Source organism: Aotus nancymaae, unplaced genomic scaffold, assembly GCF_030222135.1.
Source record: "Aotus nancymaae isolate 86718 unplaced genomic scaffold, 86718_ANA_hifiasm-v0.15.2.pri h1tg000141l, whole genome shotgun sequence".
NCBI classification, from domain to species: Eukaryota; Metazoa; Chordata; class Mammalia; order Primates; family Aotidae; genus Aotus; species Aotus nancymaae.
The window spans coordinates 1,825,087-1,846,639 of record NW_026988556.1 but is presented as its reverse complement, the minus strand read 5'-3'; the positions used below and the strand labels follow the sequence as shown (position 1 = coordinate 1,846,639).

At 38.5% G+C, this 21,553-nt stretch overlaps 1 protein-coding gene across 1 annotated transcript in view; it reads left to right on the top strand.

Annotated features, from left to right (window-relative positions):
* Nucleotides 1-21,553, top strand: part of LOC110569221 (dynein axonemal heavy chain 6-like) — a 208,451-nt gene that overhangs the window by 51,203 nt on the left and 135,695 nt on the right. The window contains exons 12-21 of the mRNA XM_064371611.1: nt 1,043-1,262; nt 2,543-2,707; nt 2,790-2,903; nt 5,624-5,749; nt 5,824-5,979; nt 6,259-6,420; nt 11,696-11,833; nt 14,449-14,616; nt 17,661-17,809; nt 19,183-19,290. Of these exons, the coding sequence (XP_064227681.1) occupies nt 1,043-1,262; nt 2,543-2,707; nt 2,790-2,903; nt 5,624-5,749; nt 5,824-5,979; nt 6,259-6,420; nt 11,696-11,833; nt 14,449-14,616; nt 17,661-17,809; nt 19,183-19,290 (1,506 nt within the window). The remainder of the gene's footprint in view (nt 1-1,042; nt 1,263-2,542; nt 2,708-2,789; nt 2,904-5,623; nt 5,750-5,823; nt 5,980-6,258; nt 6,421-11,695; nt 11,834-14,448; nt 14,617-17,660; nt 17,810-19,182; nt 19,291-21,553) is intronic.

Genomic DNA, 21,553 nt, shown 5'->3' with positions numbered 1-21,553 from the left:
CTGTCTTAAACACTAATAGTTAATTGCTCTAACCTGTTTTAATATGAACTAGGATAGTCAGTTGGAAAAATAAATCAAATTCCTTTTGAGTGATTTGGAGAGATTACACATAATACAAAAACTATATTACACGAAGACTGGCATTTAGAATATTCTGGGTTTTCGAGAGGAGACACAAACAATTTTTCTTTCATAAAAGGTCACATAGTAGATACTCAAGGCTTTGTAGGCTTTACAGTCTCTGTAGCCAGGTCCACTATTGTAGCACAAAAGGAACCACAGACAGTATGTCTGCATGGCTGTGTGACAATGAAGCTTTATTTACAAAAACTAGTGGTGGGCCAGATTTGTCCTGTGGGCTGTTATTTGCCAACCCCAATCTATGGCAAAATAATCTTCTGTAAGTTTATAATTTCCTTTACCTATCTTGCTGGTAATAATATTGAAATATACATAAATGTTTTGTTTCTACATAGCTTCACATGGTTGGAAATGGTGTGCTGGCAAAATTATATTATGCCCCTTTTCACAGTAGCATGTACTGCAGGGAATAGTGCATACCTTTGGGTTAAGAGAATGGCCCAGTACACATTCACAGAACCCAATAAGGTTCTCCTGCAACTACCCGTCCATCTATTAACTCTTCAACAAATCATGTACTGAATACCAGTTATGTGTGACATACTAGGCCAGATTTTAGGGAAAACAAATAATATGTTTTCACTCTGGAGGCTTAAAGCCAGGTAAAACAGATATGTGAACACAACAGTTTCTAGCATTTTTACAATTTTTATGTACATATCTTTTATGTACTAGGCACTAATTCTAGGTATGCATCATCACACCTAGGTGCATCATCACTAATTTTCACAGAAATCATGTTTAGAGATATGTGGCCTCCCCAGAAACCCATGACCGAATAATTGGAAGTCCAGGAAATTGGTAGACAGGGAAGAGATGTGGCTAAGGAATTTATCTTTTATGTCTATCTAAGACTTTACTTCAATTTCAACTTACATTTTAAGGATGTTCTTTACTGCAGATTTTACTTCTTGTCAAATGATGAACTTCTGGAGATTTTGGCCCAGACACGAAATCCACAGGCTGTGCAGCCACACTTAAGGAAATGCTTCGACTCCATTTCAAAGCTCGAATTTGCTCTCATGCCTCCTGCCGAAGGAAAGATTCCTGGCATTGATGGAGAACCAGAAAAGGTTTATACTAATGATATTTTAGCAATGCTGTCACCAGAGGGAGAAAGGGTGAGGTGCTTTTGTTTATATTTCTTTATGATGAACTTTGTTACTCTTCTAGGGTTATTCTCACTCTAAGCATACAAATACACTGCTGGCTCAGCAGCTTCAAGAATAACCAAAATAAAATTCTTGCCCTCAAAGAGCTCAAAGTCTAGCAGAGAAGTAGTCAAAAAAACAACTGAAAATCACCACAGAAAATACAGTAACAAAGACATGTGTTCTGTTGTTGGAAATAGAGTGGAGCAAACTAGAACCATGTCTTATTCAACTCTCCACAAAAGGCACGCCAGTGGACTGATTAAGAGCATTGGTTCTACTATCAGGCCACTTGAACTAAGTCCTACCCTTTAATCTCATCCAAAAGATGGGGATTAGTAATTGTATCTGATTAATGGAATGATGAGCCTGTTCAGGGGATAGTATACTAAAGCAGTACCCAATAAGCACTATGGAAATGTTAGTTGCTAGAGGCAGCATCTCCAGGGCATTGCCCAGCTCCTGGTATGTGGGGAACACTAAGAGAGTGAATATATTAGCACACTGTGAGGAACCAAGTGGCTTCACAGAGGAGAGCCACATATATGTACACATACACAAAGTCAAGTAAGATGGAAGGGGGAGTATCTTCTACATGGACATGGGTGACATTGCAGACACAGGAACTGTGCAGGGAAATGCCAAGGAATTGGGTCCAGTAAGAACACAGTGTGTATCTATGGGAACATATAAACCTTTATTTGTTCTGAATTGATCCTCTTGCAAAAGAATTTGCTCATCACTGGTGCAAAAGAGAAAGGGGAAGACCAAGGATAGAATCTTGGGAAAACATGAAATTTAAAGACAGGTTAGAAGAAGAGCAGATGAAAGAAACCAAATCAGTCATGACAGGCCATTGGAAGTCCAAAAAAATAGATACAAGAACTGAAAAGTGTCATTTGAACTTTCGAGTTGGGAGGACCTGGGTAACCTTAGTAGACAGGTTTACAGAAGTGATCGGAGACAAAAATCAGATGGCAGCAAGTAGGAAAGTGAAAATAAGTGAAGAAATCCATGCAGTGCATATAGACTCCTCTTTCAGGGAGTTGACTCCAAGTGGAAGCAGTAAAATGAAGCAATAGGTGGGGCGAAAGGAGATAGCTGTATAGTGGAATATCAATAGAAGTTTCAGTATTTGCGGTCAGGCTTCAGCATTTACATAGCTCAGGATTCTGTCATGGAAATACAGAAGGTATACAGCTTACAAGTCCCACAAAAGCTACTTCATCAATGCTCTGATTACCTTTTAGGTTAGCTTGGGGAAAGGCCTCAAGGCCCAAGGCAATGTAGAAGAATGGCTTGGTAAAGTGGAAGAAGCCATGTTCACATCTCTGCGGCACCTGTGCAAAGCTGCCATCGCTGACTATCAGGGGAAGCTGAGGACAGACTGGGTGATTGCTGGCCACCCTTCTCAAGTAACTCACACTCACATTTCATATTTCTGAATTAATTTTCGGTGATATACATCACATATTTAAGAAGGATGTTTTCTTGCAGGTTATCCTGACCATTTCTCAAATTATGTGGTGCCGTGATTTGACCAAATGCCTGGAAACAGAAGACAGTAATCATATAGCGGCCCTGGAGGATTTTGAAAAAGTAAATTTTGAGGTGAGATCTGTGACACGGTGACATTGTTGACTTGCAAGATGGTCTTAGTGTGGGTTTTTTAAGCATGGTTAATGCAAATTCACTTTTTCAGAAATTCTCATGTGCTGACATGACTTACAAAGTTTTGGAATTCTCACTAAAATGATTTGCGTTCCACTTTTTTTAGAGACACTACTTTAATGTTTGTGTAGTATTTATATGAATACTTGTGAAAATAGGAGGAAAAACAATTCCAGAATAAAACATCAGGGTTATAATGGTTTGCAACTTTTAAGGACAAACTGTGTTCACTAGTTCCTGCATACCTCTCAGGGAAGTTTATTTAGTCCAGGAAAACCTCCAGATTCATGCCATTTCTATTTCTAGGCTTTAATTCTATTTCTGCTGTTTTGTAGAACTGTCAGGCAACTAACAAACAATAAATGATTCAAAGAATTTAAATACCATCAAGAGCTTTTAGCTATAGCTAGGAAATGCTATTTTACTAAATAGCATTTAAATAGCACTAAAACTTTATACTTGTTGAACAGCAACTCCACATTTCCCCCTCTCCCTAGCTCCCTGTAATCACCATACTACTCCTTTTCTATAAATTTAGCTATTTTAGACCTCACATAAATAGAGCATGCAGGACTTATCTTTCTATGACTGACTCATTTCATTTAGCTTAATATCCACCTGGTTCAATCATGGTGTTACAGGTAATGGGATTTCCTCCTTTTTTTAAGATGGAATAATAAATATTTCATTGTATGTGTATACCACATTTTCTTTTTTCTTTTTTTTTTTTTTTCTTTTTTAAGAAAGAGGATCTCACTCTGTCTCCCAGGCTGGAGTGCAGGGATAAAATCATAGCACCCGGCTAATTATCATTATTATTATTTTTTGTAGAGACAGGGTCTCACTGTATTGCTCAGGCAGGTCTCAAAAGCTTCCCTCAAGTGGTCTTCCTGCCTTGACCTCCCAAAGTGCTAGGATTACAGACATGAGCCACCATGCCCAGTTCACATTCTCTTTATTCATTCATCCATGGATGGACACTTAGGTTTTTTCCACATCTTGGCTGTTGTGAATAATGCTGCAATGAACGTAGGAGTGTAGATAATCTCCTTTGGACTTCATTTCTTTTGGATATGTACCAGAGTGGGATTACTGGGTCATATGGTAGTTCTATTTTTAATTTTTTGAGGAGCCAGCATATTGTTTTCCATAATGGCTGCACCATGTTTACATTCCCACCGGCAGCATACCAGGGTTCTCTTTTCTCCACACCCTTGCCAACATGGGTTATCTTTTGATTTTTTGATAATAGTCACCCTACCAGTTGTGAGACGACATCTCATTATGGTTTTTATTTGCATGTCCCTTATGATTAGTGACATTGAGCCTTTTTTCATATACCTAGTTAGCCCCTTGTATGCCTTTTTCTGAGAAATGTCTATGCTAGTCCCCTGCTCATTTTTCAGTTGGGTTATTTGGTTTTTGCTATTGAGTTCTAGGAGCAATTAGACCCTTATCTTACACCATACACAAAAATCAACTCAAAATGGATTAAGGATTTAAATGTAAGACCTGAAACTGTAAAACTCCTAGAAGAAGACATAAGTGAAAATCTTTGACATTGGCGTTGGCATTGATTTCTTGGATATGATACCAAAAGCACAAGCAACAAAAGCAAAAAATACATCAATGGGATTATATCAAACTTAAAAGCTTTTGCACAGCAAAGGGAAACAATCAACAGAGTGAAAAGGCAACCTAGAGAATTAAGGAAAATATTTACAAATGGTATGTCTGGTAAGGACAAAGGCCAACTTTTAACTTCCAATTCAATTCTACTTCCAAGCAATACTATATTAAAGATTCACCCTTAAAACAGAAAAATGAAAGAGCTTTATTGAACAAAACAACTTTATTGAAATAAAACCACTCTCTCTATATATTTATATGTAAACATTCAATAAATATTTATTTACTGAATAAAACAACTTTATTGAAATAAGAGAAAACACTCTCATGAAATCCCTCAAATAAATTTCATCTCCATAGCTTCAGAAAAGAGAAATGACTCCCTAAAGAAAGTTCCATTGCCTCTATGTAGAGGTGGTCCCACATCAGGGTTGGCCTTACTAAGTGACATTTCAGCACAATGGTGCAAGGTCCTCAGAGGCACTGCTTTTCTTTGAAAAAGATTTAATTATTTAGTAAAGATCAAGTAAAAATTTAGCTCACTCTTTCCAAAAATGTTTTCGTTTATTCAGTTATTGGCTAAGTTAAAATGCTCAGATTTTCTGATTATTAATGGAAAAACCACCCCTAAAATTGAAGAGTATCACCTTTAACTACATTTAATTTTTAGGGAGAACACGCTCCTCTAGAGAATCATCACATAGTAGTTAAGAGCATGGGCTTTCCTCAAGGCAAATGTCTACTCAGGTCTCATTTTTGTTACTTCATAATTGTATGCCTGCCATCAAGTTACTTATGCTCTCTGACCTCCAGTTTCTGCAAATGTACAGTGGGGTAAAGACAGTATATATTTCACAGAAGTCTTATGGGAATTAAATAAAAGTATTGTCCTGTTTGGTCACAGAATTATAGATTCTTAAAATTAGATGGTTTTTAGCAATGTCTCTCCAAATTAAATGGTGAAAGAGATAATGTATATATGTAAGCTGATATTGGAAAATTCACCATGACAATTTTTTTTTAATTTGTAGAGATTAAATGCCCTGGCTACAATAGTTCGAGGCAGTCTTCCAAAATTACACAGAAACATCCTAACTGCATTGATTACTATTGATGTGCATGCAAGAGATATAGTCACTGAACTCATTCAATCTAAGGTAACTATTTCATTTAAGTAAAATTACACACTTCTTTTTGAAATGAGCATATCTAATATGTATATCGCATGTAGGTGGAGACAGTTGAATCCTTTGACTGGCAGAGACAACTGCGCTATTACTGGGATACAGACCTGGATAATTGCGTGGCCAGAATGGCACTCTCTCAGTACACTTATGGCTATGAATATTTGGGTGCATGCCCAAGATTGGTTATTACTCCTCTCACAGTGAGTTATTGATCACTTAAGTTAATATTGACATGAGTGCTTTTCAATCAAAAGTCTTAAAAAGTTTTATATGACATTAACTTTTAAAAGGATTTACTATAAATACATGTTTGTAAAGCAAAGATTTGCATTATTTAATTATGTGCATGGATCTTTTGGTGTATTTTAACTGCTATATTTTTCATAGAAAATAGTAATCCTTCCCCCATAGAAAGGAAATGACTTAATTTGTGACCTGAGTCGGTTCCCTTTGTAATGATAATTCATTGCTTTCTTCAGGATCGCTGCTATCTATGCCTCATGGGAGCTTTGCAGCTTGACCTTGGGGGTGCACCAGCTGGTCCTGCTGGCACTGGGAAAACAGAGACTACTAAAGATCTGGCAAAAGCTCTTGCCATCCAGTGTGTGGTCTTTAACTGTTCCGATGGTTTGGACTACAAGGTATAGTTCTTGCATCTGAATATTAACATTAAGTGTTTTATGTGTTTTTCTCTATTTGCAACATGACATAACAAAATAAGGTGAGGATGGAGTGATCACAAGCAAGGGAAAAGAAATGAGGCAAAGAATGGCTAAAGTGGAATGAATAGAGCAAGGAGAAGAGTCAACACATAGTGGTCTGGGTAGTCTGGGTAAGAATCAAGGCTAGGGATGATTTGTCAAATGGTGAAAAAATAAAAAATCTATACATGTCAGTAAGAAGAAAGAAATGAGATGAGGTATAAGATGGAATAGCAGGGAAACCTAGGAATAAGGACTAAGCTTACGGTAGGAAATTGGCAATTCAGTGAATGGCATATTGAACATGAAATATGTGGGAGGCGGGAATTCAGGGTAAGGTTTTTCAATACTGTATTTCAATATGTGTATATATATATGTACATATATATATATATATCACTGTATTGAAAAACCTTACCCTGAATTCAATACTGTGTAATATATATATATATATAAATTTTTGTTTAAAAAGTAACAGTAAACCTAATATATGTTAACATAAACATGTTTTTGTTGAAAACCTTCCAAACAAAAAAAGTCCCACTGTTTTATATTTTTGAAAATCTCTAATATTTTCAAAATGTTACAAAAAAAGTTCAAAATATGAGAGCTGCCTACACTTCACATCCTTGACCATGCTGTCAGGCTCCATAACTGTTGTCAATCTGAGAAGCATGAAATGGTATCCCATTGCATTCCCCTGGTCACTAGTGAGGTTAAATGTCTTTTCAATCTAGGATTTCTCATCTATGAAATACCTATTTACTTCATTTCCTCGTGTTCTCTTGGCTTGCTTATGCTTTTTAAAATTGAGTAGCAGGTTTTTAATATGTTTTTGATACTGATTTCTTCTCTCAGTTAAGTGTTATCTCTTAGTTCTGTCCTCTAAAAAGGGACACTGACAGCCTAAAAACAGTGATCACCTCCAGTACCCAGACTGTAGTCTTAAGTACCTGTTCCTACTAAAAGTAACCAGAGCTGGCTCTAGGATGTTGCATAAAATGAGCCTGCAACATCCTGTCCTATCTGAAACAACAACAACAAAATACCAAAAATTTATGTGATCATATTAGTAATCAGAATGTTACTAAAAGGGGTTCTTCATTGACCAAAGATGGGACAATGTGAGAATGATAATAATAACTGAAGTGGATCAAAACACATAAAACATTTTTAAATTCATTAATATACAATGATTAATGAAAAAGTATAAAACAAAATTCATTGATCACCTTGGAGGTTTCCAGAGCAACAACTTATTTGAAAAATTGATAAAGAAAAAGAATTAAGTATTTATCCTGCCTTTTCTGTGGACTGTTTTGGGGGGTAATAAAAAAGTTGATGAGGAAAATTCCTTATAGAATAATCACAATTAATAAATGCAGAAAGGATGATAACATTATAAATTGGTATTTTGCAACGTTTAAAAAATAATGTATCTAGCAATGGCCTTTATTGCTAAAACCACTAAAGACCAATTAGAAAATTTATAATGGACAAGTACAGCTAGTAATCTACTGGTCAGTCACAACTTTGACAATTAGGAAATACGTATCTCCTGTTATGATATGTAAGCTATCAATTATTCCTGTTCAAAACAATTAAACTGCAAACTTATAAATCTACTTCAGTCTCTAGTTTTCAAGAAGTACAGTGTATAAGATAGAGGAACATGTTAACACCACAAGAATACAATCAGCTAAATATGGAATCAGGGGAATTCTGTAGGGAAAAATAACTTACAGACCTTCAAAAATGAATTGCATAAAAGAGAGGGGATTCAGGGAACTGCTATAATTTAAAGAGATTTAAGAGACACAGTAACCAAATGCAATGTTTCTACTTTGCTTATATCTTTATCCGAACAAACCAACTGTAAAAGGACAATATTAGTACCATTGAGAAAAATTGAACATGATATAAAATATTTATTGGATTTTTCTTTGAGTAAGTTAACAGTATTGATTTGGGTAATTTTGGGGTTTTTACATGTTACAGAGTTTATGGTGAAATAATATGATGCCTAGGGTTTGCTTTAAAATACTGTAACAACAAAAAATGTTGGAGAGTATTTTGAAAATAGCAGAATATTGGTAATTGTTACGCTGGATGATGTATACGTTCTTTCACCCCTTGTCTATGTTTGAAATCTTTCAAAATATAAGGATTTTTTAAAGTAGAAATCATCACAAAATAAAATGGTAGAAATAACACCAAAACTTATTTCTAATGGTCAATTAATTGCTACACAATTCATCTCTGAAAAACAAAACAAAATAGCCCCTGACTGCTGTCAGCTGAAAGCTGACCTGTCTCAGACTATTTGCTTCTCCAGTTGAACACAAACAATTTCACAGACCACCAACTACAGACCAGGTCACAATGCATCCATTATGGAATGAGATGCCATAATCGTGTCTGAGAACACACAAGAATTCTGTCCAAACCACAAAAATAATCTAACATCCCCCTCTCCCGGCTAACCTGTGTAACTGCTTCACCTTTACCAATGATAGCCTCAGCCAGCTATCCATCAGCCTTCTAGGTAATATTATTATGATATCCTACCGGCACCTAATCCACAGTGTTGTGGATTGAATTGTGTTCCCTCAAAATATGCTCAAGTCCTCATGCCTAGTATCTGTGAATGTTACCTAATTTGAGTCTTTATATTTGTAAAGATTCTGATGTTTAAAATGAGGTCATACTGGAATTGTATGGGCCCTAATCCAATAACTAGTGCCTTTATAAGAAGAGAAAAATGTGGATATAGACACACAGAGAAGATGGCCAAGTGACGGTATACAGGAGGTAGAAATCAGAGTGATGCAGTACAAGAAGCTAAGGAATCCCAAGGGTTGCCAGCAACCACTAGGAGCTACCAAGAGACAAGGAAGAATCCTCCCCGAGGGCCTTCAGATCAAGCATGGCTTTGCTGATACCTTGATTTCAGACTTCTAGCCTCTAGAACTGTTAGATAATAAATTGCTGCTGCTTTAAGCCATTCAGTTTATGGCAATTTGTTACAGTAGCTCTCAAAAATTAACAAAGCAAAACCTTTCTTCACTGACCCTTCCCCAGAATTTTCTAACAAAAGCCCAAATCCTCCTAATGTCCTTTTACTGAGAGAATCCTTGGTTCCCCAGTGTGTGGTCTCCCTTACTGGAACAAGTGGTAAACTCAATTGTGTTTGACTACAGGTGTGTTTCTGGTTATCTTTGACCTGTAGGCATTGACTCTGTCCTTCACTTTTGCTGAAAACAAAGAATTGGAAATTACTTGACTTGAGAAAGTATTTGTTAGCCAGTCAGTCATTGCAAGCCTTCCTGTGTTCCTGATCAATGTTTGGAACTGCTCCTTTGGCACCCTGGAGGTTTTTGCATCTGGGGCAATGGTCCATAGCAAGATTTGGTTTGGATAAGAGCAAAGCTGCTAGTATCATCTACTGAGCCTCTATGCATGTGGCACATGTACACCAACTCACCAGCCATGTCAGGGCTGGATTTCAAACCCCCCACTCTCCTCCACAGCCAGGCACAAACTGCACAGCCAGGATTGGCAGAGAAAGAGGGTCATTTTTGAAGGGCAAATGGAAATCAAGAACCAGCATGACCACAGACATGTTCTCAGAGAGAAAAATATTAGCAAAGAGTCTGTATCACAGATCAAGATCTGGAATTTTCTCTGTTATTTCCTTTAAAACTGTTTGTTCTTAAGTATCCCTTGGGAAGTCTGCATGTATGCCAGGGCTTACATGTATCCTAAGTATGAAGACCATTCCTTCACAACATGGAAGCGTTCCTCAGCTTTGTTGTACAGAATACCAACTTGGTCTTTAGTCCTGCCCGTGCTATCATTCCATCCATTCATTCCATTTCTCTTCTCTTGGCTATGTTATTACTAATTTCCTGGGACTATTTCTTATCTCTGACTAATTCCTTTTATAGAGTATCTTGTTTTATTTTAGGAATGTGTTTCCCTCCCAAATCTCTCTGAGAATTCCATTTGAATTTTGTAAAATTATTTTGTCTTCTACATTATCTCCACTTTCTCTAAAGTTCCTCATTAGTTCATTCTTCTCATTCCTTCTCTTTCTTGAATCTTACTTATTTTGGTTTATAAGTATAGATGAAGAACTAATTTAATTAGTATAAACAGCTTGTTTCACCCAAATGGCCCTTCCTTGAATGAAAGAACTACCAAGAGCTCTGTGGAAGTACAGAATGTGTGGCCAGCAGGCTTCACATGTCCCACGTAGTCCCACAGGTGCGTACCACCACACCCACATAATTTCTGTATTTTTAGTAGAGACGGGGTTTCCATGTTGGCCAGGATGGTCTCCATCTCTTGACTTCGTGATCTGCCCACTTCAGCCTCCCAAAGTGCTGGGATTACAAGCGTGAGCCACTGTGCCTAGCCTATTCCAGCTTTTTATCCAAAACTTTCTTCCTGCTGGTTTCCCTTTCCATTATGTTTTTATCAAGCAAGTACAGGTATTAAGTGTGGACACAGAAAAGGAGAGAGAGACGCCGATCTATCAGTCTCTCTGTGTTTTGTGGGAATCAGAGGAAGGGGAGGAAGTAGTTCAGTTGACCACCTTGAAATTTTAAAACCATTAGTTCTATTGTTAAAGAGATAGATCTGTGGTATAATGCAAGATTTGTACACATGCTTAACCAATATCTCAAGTCCCCAAAAGAAATGCAACACTTTAGATGGTACATACTTATTTTCCTCCACCATTAGGATTCTGCTGTAGAAGAAATTAAGAATCATTGCCATAATCTGCGCTGCTATGCCTTCTGCTCAGTAGTTCTTGTGTGTGTCTGCCTTCTAGAATACCTTCTAAAGATAATGAAATCTTCCATTAGTAAAATTTTTCAAGTTTTTTTAAAGTCCTTAAGTTTGTACATTCCATGTGTTAGATTATTTGGGTGTCTATTACATATTTACATAGGTGAGTGGAGTTTATAAACAAGAAGGAAAATTGGTCAGATTGTCATTTTATTTAAAAATAAAACAGATTCAAATCACTTAGACTCAAAAAGATATTTCCTCATGTAGAAAAGTGTTTACTTCTGGCAGAGTCCAATATTCACATAAAACTATTGCGTATTTGTAGATACCACCTTTTTTTACATTTCAGCTCAAAATTTAAGTTTTGAAGGAGTTGAACTACGCAATACAAAGTTGAACTGCTTTATTTTGATTTCAGATGATGGGGCGCTTCTTCAGTGGCTTGGCACAGTCAGGGGCCTGGTGCTGCTTTGATGAATTTAATCGAATTGACATAGAAGTTCTATCCGTCATTGCACAGCAACTCATTACCATTAGGAATGCCAAAGCGGCAAAGGTAAGGCATTGGGCAATCGACTATCATGGTAGCAGTCCTTAAGTTTGCAATTAACTCACAGGAAGTGACATTTTAGGAAAGAGGTACTAAAAAAGTTAGGGAGGAATAGCTACACAGATTACGGGATCTCAAGGGTACCTTGGCTCTCCAGAACTAACTGGACTGGAAAATCTAAAGAGAATGAGGTCAGATGAAGATACTGAGTGGTCCTGTTATTTAAAATTTGTTTTAGCCCCTTATAAACATGTCTCTAGAGAGGGGTTTTCATATTCAGAAACTGATGGCAGTGAAGGTTGGGACCAAGTCTCTACCACTCTGTGTTGACCTTCTGAGATCTGGTCACAATGGGCAGCACTGGTGTTCAGCCTCTGCAAACCAAAACAGCACTGCTCCAAGCCCTGTGAGGGCCCCCACTACTCCCTTGGTCCTTTCAGAAGAGCCTCAGACCTCCCCTGGGTACACCAATAAGAGTTCATCCTAGCATAGCTTGGAGGACTCTAGACTCAGCTCTAGCTTCAGAGGCAGAGGCTATCTCATTGGAAGGCACCCTGGTAAGAATTGTTAAATATTTTGATTATCGCCTCTGCAAAAAAGCAAGTTATAGAACAAATAAAAAGAAATCATGACTTGGACTTTAGTGAGCTGCTAAATTGTGTAAGTCATTGTGGTATGTGCTCACACATATTTCATCTTACACCAAACCTATATGAAGCCTATGTCATTTCCCCCAACGTAATAGGTGGAAATAATTCAAAGTTAAAAAATATTTTCACGGACACCAAAATTTATCAGATCCTAAAATCTAAGCTCCCTTATCTGTACTCTCTCCTGTTCCCGCATACTCTGGGGAGGCCTATGTTAAATACAAGATCTTTAAATACAGAGATAGCATAGTCCGTATTATGCAAGTGATTATCATCTGGCTGAGCAATTCACTGAGAGCAAAGTGTATGGAGTAAGGGGACAGGGACCAGAGACAGTAGAGGCAGAGGCAGGATTGAAGCTTTGTCACTAGAGAACAGTCATATGAGGGCAGAGGAAGATAGGAGAGCATCTGCGGATAACCAGCCTCATCCTCAAGCTGCCAGTGCCAAATGAGACAGCTGGAGTAGGGTATATCCCCTGGCATAGATAAACTAAACCACAGAAATGGAGAGGTTCGCTAGCACAAACAACCATTCAGCAGCAGCAGAAATGGTCTCCAGTTGCACCACACATTCTCTCCTCCAGGCTGTGGCACATCACCCTACTCCATCTTGGTCTTCCCCTGTGTTCCTCATGCCTGTTAATAGCACCCTCATCTAGTGGCCCAACTAGAAACCTAGAACTCACCTTGGAATTGACCCATCACTATCAGTCCCAGAATCTAAGCCATCACCAAATCCTGTTAATTTTATCTGTGAGATGCTTCTCCTCCCCACTTACGCCTCTTGAATTCTGGCTCTCATGTCCCCAGTGATCGTTCCTCACTGGTATCCCTGTCTGTAGCCTGTCTAACCTCTTCGCTGCCAACTTTAATTCTATCGATCTACTTAGGAGTCTTCTCTGCTTCCCCCAAAACATGGGACAAAATCTAAATTCCTTAGTTTTAGATTAGCAGTAAACAATCAAGATGCTTAGGCCCAGCCTAACTATACTTTCTGGAACTTTGCCCTTTAGCAAAGTGAATTGCTGGTCATTTCCGGAACGCCCAGTGATTTCTTGCTCCTGCTCCCTTTTCCTGGAATGGTGCCCCTGTTCTCCTACCTGAAACATCCTTCTTCCTTCTTCAGATCCCAAGCAGGTTGCCTGCTACCCCCATAGGCTTTGCACACACCTGCACTGTAGCATATGTTGCACTTTGTGATCATGGTTTCCAGGTTGATTGCAGACAGCAAGCCTGGGAGTTTCTGGAGGGCTCAAGAGTGAGGATCCTTCAGCTGTGTGCCTCCATGCCTCACCTAGTGCCTCATCTGCAACAGGTGCTCAACAAGTGTTTGCTGTTGAGTAAAAGTGGAGGGGAGATGACAAAAACTGTGACAGTGGGGCCTCAACAACTCAAGAACTAAGATTAGGTTGGAATTTCTTGGGGAATACCAGAAAGTGGGACTGGAGAAGGTTTAATGGTCAGGAAATCTAAGATGAATAGAAAATTAGCAGGGCATGGCAGAGCATGCCTGTGGTCCCAGCTACTGGGCAGGCTGAGGTAGGAGGATTGCTTGAGCCTAAGATGTCAAGGCTGCAGTGAGCTCTGATCATGCCACTTGCACTCCAGCATAGGAAACAAAGCAAAACCCTGTCTCAAAAAAAAAAAAAAAAAAAAAAAAAAAAATAGAAAGTTGAAATAAAAAGTCTCAGCAAATGTTCAGGCCTAGAAGATCTTAGGACTTGGCCAGGAAGGAAGAGACAATTTGGGCAAGGCAGATGCAGAGAGGCAGAAATCAGGAAACACTGAGCCCAGAAGAGATGTGAAGTAGGCAGGACAGAATCAGAAATGTTCCCTGTTGTGCAGCAGCAGGATTCAGTAGTCTTTGCTTCAGTGCTTCATTACATGTGTCTCGTATTCAAGTAATAATTAGGTCAAAAGTTTTACAAGTGTCTGGAGGAGTGTTAACTTATACTTTATCTTTGAACAGCTCTCTAGATTCATGTTTGAGGGGCAGGAAATAAAGTTGGTGGTGACTTGCGCAGCCTTCATCATGATGAATCCTGGTTATGCAGGCAGAACCGAATTGCCTGATAATTTGAAAGCCCTGTTTAGACCATTTGCGATGATGGTTCCAAATTATGCCTTGATTGCAGAGGTGAGCATCACATTATGAAGCAGCAGAAATGTAAACTTCTTTCTTTTATTTACCATTCAACTCTATCAATGTAGAAAGTTTCCGTTATGAATGCCCCTAGTAATGGTTATCCATTAATAAGTGTGGATATGATTGTTGCGACGTGGAATGTTAAGTTCTGCATGTTTGTTGTTCACTGCTATATCCATAATACCCAGAATGGCATATGGAATATAATAGGCCCCTAAAACTGGAAAGAATCAATGAATTTAATTAACCAGTTAATTGGGGTTTTTCAGTTCCTCTCTAGGAATTAAAATGTCCGAATTGGTTACAAAAACACAGATTATTTTTATTTCTCTTTGCACATTATTTTTTACTGGAGTCAAGGAATGTTGAGTAGAAGCCTCACTATGATAGGTGGAGATGGTTTATAAGTCTGTATCAACTTAGTTGAAAAATAGTAACCATTAACAAATTAATTCTTTATAATTGTGTTTGTTTTTTCTGTATCTAATTAGTCATCTTTCTATTTAAACTGGGTTTAAATAGCCAAGAATTTAAATGCTAGCCAAAAATTGATGTGTTTAGCCAAGCACAGTGGCTCAGACCTATAATCCCAGCACTTTGGGAGGCCAAAGTGGAAGGATGGCTTGAGCCCAGGAGTTAGAGAACAACCTGGGTAATATGGTGGAATCCCATCTCTACCAAAAATATAAAAATTAGCCAGTCCCATAATGTAGTCACAAAATAAATAAATAAATATTTAATTAGTTAAAAATAAAATAATTTTTAAAAAAAGAATTGATATATTTAAATGTTGTACTTTAAAAAAAAAAAAAAAAGAAAGAAACAGGGTCTCACTATGCTGCCCAGGTTGGAACCAAATGAAGCTCAAGCAGTCCTCCCACCTCAGCCTCTAAGTAGCTGGGACTACAGGCACATGCGACTGCATCCAGATACATTTTATGCATATTTTTCATGGCACTTTTTATTAGGTTATAATTTATATACAATAAAGAGCACAGCTCATAAGGGTGCAGCTCAGTGAATTCTTATGCATGTATTCATCTATGTGACCACCAAGACCAAAATATAAGGCATTGTTAGGACTCCAGAAAGCCCCTTGTATGCTCAGTGCTGCATTTCATAACAAGGGACACTACCCCTTTAGGATGGAATTTCTCAGAAAGCACAGATCACTCCTTTAGCTAATAAATTCCTGTGATAACAGCTAATTTTAAATATTCTTCTAGGTGAAATAAAAGTAATTGCTTAAGAATAGATTGTGCCAAAGCCTATCATTAGAAAAATTACAACCTATATTAGTGTATTCGGTCTTTCTTGCATTGCCATAAAGAAGTACCTGAGACTGGGTAATTTATTTTAAAAAAGAGGTTTAATTGGCTCATGTCTCTGCAGCCTGTACAGAAAGTGTGGTACTGGCATCTGCTAGGCTTCTAGGGTGGCCTTAAGGAGCTTTTACTCATGGTGGAAGGTGAAGCGGGAGCAGGCACTGCACATGGCAAAAACAGGAATGAGAGAGAAAGAGTGGGTGGGGGGTGCCCCACACTTTTAAATGACCAGATTGCAGGAGAACTCACTCACTATTGCAAAGCAGCACTAAGCCATGGGGGATCGAGGATCCACCCCTATGACCCGAACACCTCCCATCAGCCCCCACCTTCAGCACTGGGAATTATAATCCAATGTGAGACTTGGATAGGGATAAACATCCAAACTATATCAATTAGAATAATGCTTACAGCAACTCAGGGGTCCCCCATACCCACTGTTGGCATGGTGGGGTTGGGAGGCAGTTAAGGCAGGTAGTATCTTGACCCTCTCTACAAACAGGAACAATAAATGACTTGCTCATTGTCCCAACCTGGTAAGAAAAAAAAACAGGTTTAGAGCCCAGTCCAACATATTGTCCACACCTCGTGCTTTGTCCTATTGTTATATCACTCAGTAATAGATGGGACAAATTTAAAAGTCTAGTCTTCGAGTGCTGTTCTTACTACTTTTAGAGTTTAAATGAATTAGATTCTGTCATCAAAATTTTTTTTTTCTTTGAGACGGAGTCTGGCTCTGTCGCCCAGGCTGGAGTACAATGGCACGATCTTGGCTCACTGAAACCTCCTCCTCCCAGGTTCAAGCCATTCTCCTGCCTCAGCCTCCCAAGTAGCTAGGATTATAGGCTCCTTTCACCAAGCCCGGCTAATTTTTTATATTTTTAGTAGAGATGGTTTCACCATGTTGGTCAGGCTGCTCTCGAATTCTTGACCTCAAGTAATCCACCCACCTCGGCCTCCCAAAATGCTGGGATTACAGGCATGAGCCACTGCACCTGGCCTGTCAGTAAATTTTTTTAATCACCTACTGTGTGCAGAGCACTAACCTAGTCAGCAGGGATAGAGCAGAAAACAAAACAGACACCAGTAAGAACTCTGCCTTATTCCAAATTCCACATCTAAAGCCAACTGCAGTTTTTCAGGCAGATTATAAATAGAAAAAAGGTCCACAGCCAGCTTCACTGTCAAAGACACTAAGCATCATCTGATTAATGTAACCAAGGATGCAGAAACTTGTCAGAAGAAAGGCAGAGGAGAGGCTGACAATCTGCATGGCTTCCCTTGACTCCTAGGGAAACTAAGGGAGCTGGTGGCAATCACTGTCCACTAGGGTGGCGCTCCTGTCAGATCAGAGAAGCTCAATTCTTGCTTTTGTACTTGGGCCTAATAACACCATCAAACTTTCATGACAGGAACATTTTCAAAAACTGAGCTCTTCTGCTCCTTGAACCAAATGTCCCCAAAGCTACATCTTCATCTGTAGAAGGAAAACAGAATCAGTGCCTAGGTATACCCCATACAATATTCTGCCTTCTAGTTTCCTATGGCACAGAAAGCCTTTTTCCCTTCAATCTTTATGTTTCTTTATTAAATGACATAACAACTTGGGAAGGTATAATGCTTAAAGTCAATTTTGAATATGTTGGTATCATGCAGATACATTGATATCAATTCAATATAATAAGCATTGCATTATTTTTTCTATTCTAGGTAATTCTATATTCAGAAGGATTTGAATCCAGTAAAACATTAGCAAGAAAAATGACTCAGATGTATAAGCTTTGCAGTGAGCAGCTGTCTCAGCAAGATCACTACGACTTTGGCATGAGAGCTGTGAAGTCTGTCCTGGTCATGGCTGGGTAAGAAACCAAAGCAGTCAAGAGTGAAATCCCAAACCATGTGATCAAACACATTAAATGGGTAACTCAGGAAAGGCTCTCAGAGAGATGCCTGGCACACAGCAAGTGATTAATAAATGTTGGCTGCTGCTGTTGTCATCATTCTTATCTTGACACTCCCATGACAAAGCGACACAGGTTCTCTCCCCTCATCCCATGATAGTTCTTTACTGTGAATCCTCACATGGTTATCCTCGATGGAAACTGATCCCCATCTAGGCTTTGGATAACATTCACTTCCCCTGAACTCAAATTCAGACATTAGGTTTTTGTGTACAAAGCCTTTACCACCATAAGTTGGTGTGACTAGACTTAAAAGTCACACTGTCTGTTATGCATATGCAACAAGGCCAGTCATACATGTTGCCTGAGAAAGCCTCAGGAGTGTAAAGAAACTTCATTTCAATTCAGTGCAGCTTATGTCTTAGATTTCACCTTTGTCTTTGTAATGGGGTCCAAGCCTAAGCTTCTTTCTAGTGTCTAATAAACAGTCTTTCCTCTTTTCAGGCCCCAACTTTTCTCTTTATAACTTCTTCAAACTACTATATCTGGAATCCCCCAACTTGTTCAGAGCCTCTGAGATGACCTATTTTCTCTCTAGTCCTTCCTCTCAGGCCCTGGCTCATTGGCTCAGATTCTGCACATCCAGGAACCCTCTGCCTGGCTCCTGTATCACTGGGTTCTGCACAAATCTCCCTGCAGTTTCCTACTCACTGTTCTTTTAACCTCTCAGATATAATATGTCCCCTCTTTACAGGATGTCTATTTAAGGACTAGGAATACTAAGAAGTTTGGATAACACTTGCACTGAAGGAGCACAGCCACAGTCCAGTGGGTCGTAGAGACAGACCGGTGTGCAGTCACATAGGCTGCAATTCAGGGAGGGCAACAACAGGGCCGCACCCATCCGAGGTTCACTGAGAAGGATAGAGGACAGGAGCTTTCTAGAGAAGGGAGTCACTAGGCTGGGTTTTGAAGGGGAAATAAGAGCAGGCAAAGAACAAGGCAAGATATTCTGGGCAGAGAGAAAAGAAAATCACAGGAATAGGAATCATTGTGGTGTATTCAGGGAGCTATGAATTCAGGTTGAATGAAATTGGGATTGGGGAGTGTGTTGAGAAGATGTCCTTGTCATTCTCCTTAAGGCTCCATAGCCATTGCAGGCTTTGTCAGTGTGCTCTGATGGAGATGAACGCTGAGCACACAAGGGAAAATGATCCTCTCCTTCTAGCAGGAATCCTCAGAGGAAGGGCTCTGCCCTTCCCACAGGTTTAGAAAATCACGTTCAACCTTATATTCTTGTGATATTATCCAAAATATTCCTTTGAATTTAGATCTTTAAAAAGAGAAAACCCAAACCTAAATGAAGATGTGGTGTTGATAAGAGCTTTACGAGACTCCAATTTGCCAAAATTTCTCACAGATGATGCTCTTCTGTTTAGGTAAGTTTCTGGACATTGCCAAGTAAAGCATGGCTATCATGTAGAAGCAAATGGTAGTCTTATCTTCAATTATTTCTTTCTCTAACGAACTGAAAACTTTCTCATCTTTTCTAGAGAAACTTATCATGTAGTTTAGAAAATACTCTTAAATATACTAAAGTTTGGGCATAATTTCAATCATTTATGTTTTTTAATCAAAATATTAATCACCAGACTATGTGCTATACAAATTAGCATTTGGCCATAAGTTACTGATGTAAGAGAAGTTTCTGACTCAAAAAAAGTCAGAACTGGGTCTTAACATAAATATGATTGTTTTTATCCATTTCATTGTTTGTTATTTAATTTTACATTTCTCCAAGTTATACATGTATATAGTACATGTAAAAAGAAAATAGTTTCATAAATTGGTCTCACGGAAAGCAACAGTCCCCAGCCTTTCACCAACTCCCACTTTCCAAAAACAATCATTTTCCAACTCTTTTATTTAGTTATTTTGCTATCCCCCTCCAAACTTCTTAACACTACCTTTATGCCATTTCTTTTTTTTTTTTTTAACTTATTTCAGCAGTTGCCCTAGATTTTGCAAGACACATTTACAACTAATCTAAGCCCACTTTCAATTAACACTATACCATTTCATGGGAAATGTGAGCACCTTGTAATAACAATCCATTCCTCCCTTCTAATTCCTCCCTTCCATCCCTTGTGACATTGCTGTCATTCATTTTACTTATACATGAGCATACAAAAGCATATATATTATATACACATAGGCATACATAATTAAATACATTGTTGCTATTACTATTTTGAACAAACTGTTATCTGTTAGATCAATTAAGACTAATAAAAAGGTTTTTTTTGTTGTTTACTTGTTTTTTCGCTTTGTTTTTTTGAGACGGAATCTCCCTCTGTCGCCCAGTCTGGAGTGCAGTGGCATGATCTCGGCTCACTGCAACCACCACCTCCCTGGTTCAAGCAATTCCCCTGCCTCAGCCTCCTCAGTAGCTGGGATTTCAGGCGCATGCCACTAGGCCCAACTAATTTTTTTTTTTTTAATTTTTTTTATTTTTAGTAGAGACGAGTTTTCACCATATTGGCCAAACTGGTCTTGAACTCCTGACCTCAGGCAATCTGCCCCCCTCAGCCTCCCAAAGTGCTGGGATTACAGGTGTGAGCCACCACACCCAGCCAAGAAAAATGAAAGTTTTTATTTTACCTTCAATCATTCCTTCTTCCGTGCTCTTTTTTTTAGGTAGATCAGAGTTTCTGACCTATGTTATTTTTCTTCTCTCTAAATAACTTCTTTTAATATTTCTTACAAGGCAAGACTACTGACAACAAATTTTCTCGATATTTATTTGTCTGAGAAAGTCTTTATTTCTCCTTCACTTTTGCAGGATAATTTCACAGAGTACAGAATTCTAGGTTGGTAGGGGTTTTCTCATATGTTTCACTCCATTCTCCTCTTGCTTGCGTAGTTTTCTGAGAAGTCAAATGTAATTCTTATCTTTGCTTCTCTATAGGTAAAGTGAGTTTTTCTTTCCTTCCGGCTTCTTTCTATATTCTTCTTTATCTTTAATTTTCTATGGTTTTAAAATGACATGCCTCAGTATAATTTTTTGATATTTATCCTGCTTAGTGTTTTCTGAGTTTCCTACATCTAAAGTTTGATGTGTGACATTTATTTGGGGAAATTCTGTCATTATTCTTTCAAATACTTCTTCTGGGACACAGGGAGGGGAGCATCACACACTGGAGTCTGTTTCGGGGGACTAGGGGAGGGACAGTGGGGGGGTAGGGAGTTGAGGAGGGATAACATGGGGAGAAATGCCAGATATAGGTGACAGGGATGGAGGCAGCAAACCACATTGCCATGTATGTACCTATGCAACAATCCTGCATGTTCTGCACATGTACCCCAGAACCTAAAGTGCAATTATATATATATATATATATATATATATATATATATATATATATATATATATACACACACACACACACACACAAATATTTCTTCTGTTCCTTTCTCCCTCTCTTACCTTCTGGTATTCCCATTGCACACATGGTACTCCTTTTGTAGCTGTGCCGTGGTTCTTGGGTATTATGTTGCTTTTCCAGTCTTTATTCTCTTTCCAGTTTCAGAGGTTTCTATTGAGGTACCCTCAAGCTCAGAGATACTTTCCTCAGCTGTGTCCAATCTACTAGTGTCTATCAAAGGCATTCTTCATCTCTGTTATAGTGTGCTGATTTTTTA